General features: G+C 52.0%; 1 protein-coding gene across 1 annotated transcript in view; it reads right to left on the reverse strand.

Annotated features, from left to right (window-relative positions):
• Positions 1–1,329: 1,329 nt before the first annotated feature.
• Positions 1,330–5,897, reverse strand: part of LOC117867262 (ficolin-2-like) — a 16,816-nt gene continuing 12,248 nt past the window's right edge. Inside the window, exon 10 of the mRNA XM_034752143.1 lies at positions 1,330–2,235. Coding sequence (XP_034608034.1) covers positions 1,982–2,235 — 254 coding nt within the window. The 3' untranslated portion in view covers positions 1,330–1,981. The remainder of the gene's footprint in view (positions 2,236–5,897) is intronic.

Consider the following 5,897-nt stretch of genomic DNA (forward strand, 5'->3'; position numbering starts at 1 on the left):
GAGATTCTGTGGCCTGCATTGTGCAGGAGGTCAGACTAGATGATCATAATGGTCCCTTCTGACCTTAAAGTCTATGAGTCTGATGCAGAATCCCTGGTGTGTGTGTAATGCACTCGGGTGACAGATGGAACAAAGCATACAGTCCTCAGGAACACACAGAAAAGGAGATTTGATGTACAATACAGTGTTTTATTTAGAGTTTAAAATGAGCAGCGATATGGCACAGTCAGGGTGGTAGGAATTTCCATTGTTCTCACTCCCTGCGGTCACAGCTCCGTTTCCCACAACACAGCGATGACTTCTATGGCTTTGAATGAACATGAAGAAACGTCCTGGGAACGAAGCAGTCCTAAGTCACAGCTGTCACTCAGTGGGGCAGCAGCCTCCAGGCAAGCGAGTCTGTACAAACCATGCCATGCTCCAGAGGGGTCTGGATGGAACCAGAGCCAACATCAACAGGAGCCGGAAACACTAGCAAAGTGCTCAGAGAGCTGCTCCCAGAGCAGAGACTCAACTCAGCTGTGATCTGTGAGAGGATTAATGCTGGAAAATACTAACCAAGTTAAACCTGGGGGTAGCTGGAAATGCTTGGATCCCATAGTGACGGGGTGCTCCAATACATAGCTAGAAAAATCATTATTTTACAGCCTCTTTTCTCCTGCAGAGAAGACTCTACTCCCCAGACATGCACTTGGCAAATGCTTATTTAGAAGAGAAGTAATAGGCCAGCATCTAAGGGCCCTGTCTCCCCAGTGGTAGGGGGAGCAGGCAGAGGAAGGTGTGGGTCTGGGTTTGAGAGAAGTCTAAGGACTCCCATTATTATTTGCATCACAATGGGATGTGGAATGCGCCCCCTCCCGCCCTGGCACTAAGTGCTGTACAAACACACATGGAAAGTTTGTGCCCCAAAGAGCTTGCGAACTACACAGACAAAGGGTGGTGAATGGAAGGAGTCCAGTCCCCGTGTTACAGAGAGGTTAAAGGTAGGTCTGCACTGGAGCCGGAGGTGCACTTCCCAGCTCCGGGAGACGACAGCGCTGCAGCTCTGATCAAGCTAGTGCACTAGAAGTAGCAGCATGGCCGCAGTGATGTGAGCAGAGGCTCAGGCAAGCTGCCTGAGTACAATCCTAGAGAGGCCAGGTGGGTGAGGGAATGAATAGCTCAGTGGTTTGAATATTGGTCTGTTAAACCCAGAGTTGTGAGTTCAGTCCTTGAGGGGGCCTCTTAGGGATGTGGGGCAAAATCAGTACTTGGTCCTGCTAGTGAAGGCAGGGGGCTGGACTCAATGACCTTTTGGGGTCCCTTCCAGTTCTAGGAGATAGGATATCTCCATTAATTTAATTTTTTTAAATTTAAATTGCTTTTAGTGAATCAACTTGTGTTGATGAGAGAGACACGCTTTTGAGTGGACCCAAGCCTGTCGAAGGTCCCAGGCATGCCCTCAGGTGGCTCGCCTAAGGTGTCGCGGCCCAACTGCTGCTGATCAGAGCTAGTGCATGTACATCCACCCATGCTGGGAATTACACCTCCCAGCTGCAGTGTAGTCGTCTCCTACGTTACTTGCCAAAGATGACACCGGAAATGGATTGCAGAAGCAATACCTGAACCCCCATCTCTGGAGTCCCAACCCACTCCCTTAACGACATGAGCAGGCTTCTAAGCCCGACTCAGTGGAGATTAAGCTTGTTGCTACTTAGTGCCTAGAAAGAGGGTGCCACTTTGGCTCCTATCCCTGGCCATGAGCCCTGTAGCACGTGATGCAGCTCTGTTAGTTGGGCAGCGAAGGCTGTCACAGGTGGAAGCCAAGGAAACAGGTGAAATCAGTGGTACCACAATGAAGATCCGAGCATTAGCCACACTTAGGACCCAGGCGTTGGAGGGAGAAAGGAGAGGGCAATGCCAGGAAAATACAGCTGGCCGAAATCTGTTATAGGCAAGAACCAGAGAGCAGTTCTCTTTCATTGTGTGCCTGCTGACTGAGCTAGACAGGCCTAAATTTCATTTCTGATTGTTTGTAGGAATAATTATATCCTTTGCCTGTCCTCCAGTTCACCCCATCTGCAAAGCTGGCGTGGGCACCAGCCAAGTACAACCCATTCAGGTTGGACCAATGACAGTCCTTATACCACCAGCCCCCCTTGTAGATTGCAGCACAGTTTCGAGCGTTTGAGCCCAGGTCGTTGTCATGGTCTCTGGTTGAAAACGGCATGTCCTTGTGCGAGGTTAGTGAATCACCTGTGGAAAATAATTGTGTTACTTTGTCACAAAGATAGAATCATAGAATCATAGAATCATAGAATATCAGAGTTGGAAGGGACCTCAAGAGGTCATCTAGTCCAACCCCCTGCTCAAAGCAGGACCAATTCCCAGCTAAATCATCCCAGCCAGGGCTTTGTCAAGCCGGGCCTTAAAAACCTCCAAGGAAGGAGACTCCACCACCTCCCTAGGTAACGCATTCCAGTGTTTCACCACCCTCCTAGTGAAATAGTTTTTCCTGATATCCAACCTGGACCTCCCCCACTGCAACTTAAGACCATTGCTCCTTGTTCTGTCATCTGCCACCACTGAGAACAGCTGAGCTCCATCCTCTTTGGAACCCCCCTTCAGGTAGTTGAAGGCTGCTATCAAATCCCCCCTCATTCTTCTCTTCTGGAGACTAAACAATCCCAGTTCTCTCAGCCTCTCCTCATAAGTCATGTGCTCCAGACCCCTAATCATTTTTGTTGCCCTCCGCTGGACTCTTTCCAATTTTTCCACATCCTTCTTGTAGTGTGGGGCCCAAAACTGGACACAGTATTCCAGATGAGGCCTCACCAATGTCGAATAAAGGGGAACGATCACGTTCCTCGATCTGCTGGCAATGCCCCTACTTATACAGCCCAAAATGCCGTTAGCCTTCTTGGCAACAAGAGCACACTGTTGACTCATATCCAGCTTCTCGTCCACTGTGACCCCTAGGTCCTTTTCAGCAGAACTGCTACCTAGCCATTCGGTCCCTAGTCTGTAGCAGTGCATGGGATTCTTCCGTCCTAAGTGCAGGACTCTGCACTTGTCCTTGTTGAACCTCATCAGGTTTTTTTCTGCCCAATCCTCTAATTTGTCTAGGTCCCTCTGTATCCGATCCCTACCCTCTAGTGTATCTACCACGCCTCCTAGTTTAGTGTCATCTGCAAACTTGCTGAGAGTGCAGTCCACACCATCCTCCAGATCATTAATAAAGATATTAAACAAAACCGGCCCCAGGACCGACCCTTGGGGCACTCCACTTGAAACCGGCTGCCAACTAGACATGGAACCATTGATCACTACCCGTTGAGCCCGACGATCTAGCCAGCTTTCTATCCACCTTACAGTCCATTCATCCAGCCCATACTTCTTTAACTTGGTGGCAAGAATACTGTGGGAGACAGTATCAAAAGCTTTGTTAAAGTCAAGAAATAACACATCCACTGCTTTCCCCTCATCCACAGAGCCAGTTATCTCATCATAGAAGGCAATTAGGTTAGTCAGGCACGACTTCCCCTTCGTGAATCCATGCTGACTGTTCCTGATCACTTTCCTCTCCTCTAAATGTTTCATAATTGATTCCTTGAGGACCTGCTCCATAATTTTTCCAGGGACTGAGGTGAGGCTGACTGGCCTGTAGTTCCCCGGATCCTCCTTCTTCCCTTTTTTAAAGATGGGCACTACATTAGCCTTTTTCCAGTCATCTGGGACCTCCCCCGATCGCCATGAGTTTTCAAAAATAATGGCTAATGGCTCTGCAATCTCACCCGCCAACTCCTTTAGCACCCTCGGATGCAGCGCATCCGGCCCCATGGACTTGTGCACGTCCAGTTTTTCTAAATAGTCCCGAACCACTTCTTTCTCCACAGAGGGCTGGTCACCTTCTCCCCATGCTGTACTGCCCAGTGCAGCAATCTGGGAGCTGACCTTGTGCGTGAAGACAGAGGCAAAAAAATCATTGAGTACATTAGCTTTTTCCACATCCTCGGTCACTAGGTTGCCTCCCTCATTCAGTAAGGGGCCCACACTTTCCTTGATTTTCTTCTTGTTGCTAACATACCTGAAGAAACCCTTCTTGTTACTCTTAACATCTCTTGCTAACTGCAACTCCAAGTGTGATTTGGCCTTCCTGATTTCACTCCTGCACGCCTGAGCAATATTTTTATACTCCTCCCTGGTCATTTGTCCAATCTTCCACTTCTTATAAGCCTCTTTTTTGCATTTAAGATCAGCAAGGATTTCACTGTTTAGCCAAGCTGGTCGCCTGCCATATTTACTATTCTTTCTACACAAGATGTTACGGTTCCTCTTGCCAGGGCCTGATCTCAAGCCCGTTGAAGTGGATGAGGGTCTTTCCAGGGATTTCAGGCCACGGCACTCAGCATTATCGTACTATATGCTGCACTGTCCCATGTGATCACCTGCTTCGTTCCCCAAATCCCAGCCAGTGAGTTCTGCCACGGGATGGCTTATTTCACTACCAGGAAACCCTTGCAGGGAGGGAGAGAGGCTCTTGTGCTTAGTGGAGGAAGGCGGAAAAGGCAGCACATAGGAAATTACACATACAAACATATGTAACGCCAACAGACCCCGGTCGCCGGCACTGAACCGGGGACCTCTAGAGCTTAGTGCATGAGCCTCTATCACATGAGCTAAAAGCTGACTGCCTGTTATTAGCTAAGGCTGTAGCGCAGACTCAATCTCTCTCACCATCCATCCCGTTTTTAATGGGACAGTCCCGTATTTAAGCCCTATTGCAGGTGTCTTGCCCTTTTTTTTTTTTTTTTTTTTTAAAACAGGCAAATTGTCCACTATTTTCTGGTCAGTCAGCGCAGCCCCGGCCGTGTCTTGTTTGTGGCTGGCGAGTGAGGGTGGGCAGGCGGTGGCTCGTCCGTGAGAGCACGTGGTGGCCTCAGGCCGGGTGGAGAGGCAGGAAGATGACACATCACGTAGGACGAGAGGCAGCCTCGTGTGTGAGGGGCTAGGGGTGTGTGTCACCTCTCGCCATGTGACACCTTAAGCAGGGGTTCTCAATTGGGGTCTGCAAGCGCTTTCAGGGGGGTCACTGGGCGCCAATGCTGAAACCCAAAGCCTGAGCCCCCCATGGGGCTGCAACCCCGATCCCCGGTGCCGGGTGTGGAGCTGAAGCTGGAAACGTGGGGCTGATGCCCTGATTGCTGGCTCCCGCCGCAGGGCTGAAGCCAGAGCTGCGGGGGGGGGGGGGGGGTGCTGAAGCTCCCGATTCCTGATGCCCACTCCAGAGCTGAAGCTGGAGCTGCGGGCGGGGAGGGCTGAAGCCCCAATTCCCAGTGCCTGCCACAGGGTTGAAGCCAGAGCCGTGTTGGGCGGGAGGGACTGAAGCCCTGATTCTTAGCGCCCCCGTGGGGCTAAAGCCGGAGCCGCGGGGCTGAATCTTGGATCCCCAGTGCTCTCCATGGGGCAGAAGCCCCCTGAGCCCATGGGCAGAGTTTGGGGTGACAACATTCCTGGTGCCCCTCAACTGCAGTGCACAGGAAGGGGTATCCTGGGATCCGCTCCCCCCCCGCTCCCCCCCACACCTCCGTCTCTCTCTGCCCTCTGGCCAGTTCAGAGACAGGAAGCTGGAGCCGGGCAGTGTGGGGCAACTGGGCCTCTGGCTGGTGCCATGGCGCAGGCAGCCAAGCGTGTTCCCTCCTCTCCTGCTGGCTGCGCCTCAGACCTCAGCACACAGCCCGTAAGAGCCGCAGGGGTGGGGCTGGCAGAGCCCTCAGGGAACAGGGACTGCACCCTGAGCTACCCCCATCCCGCACCCCCCCACCCCCCCCCTGCCTCCACCCTCAGCTACCCCCCTCCCGCCCCCCCCCAGCTACCCCCTGCCTGCACCCTGAGCTACCCCCATCCCGCACCCCCCC

The sequence above is a fragment of the Trachemys scripta genome, chromosome 17 (genome assembly GCF_013100865.1).
Source record: "Trachemys scripta elegans isolate TJP31775 chromosome 17, CAS_Tse_1.0, whole genome shotgun sequence".
NCBI classification, from domain to species: domain Eukaryota; kingdom Metazoa; phylum Chordata; order Testudines; family Emydidae; genus Trachemys; species Trachemys scripta.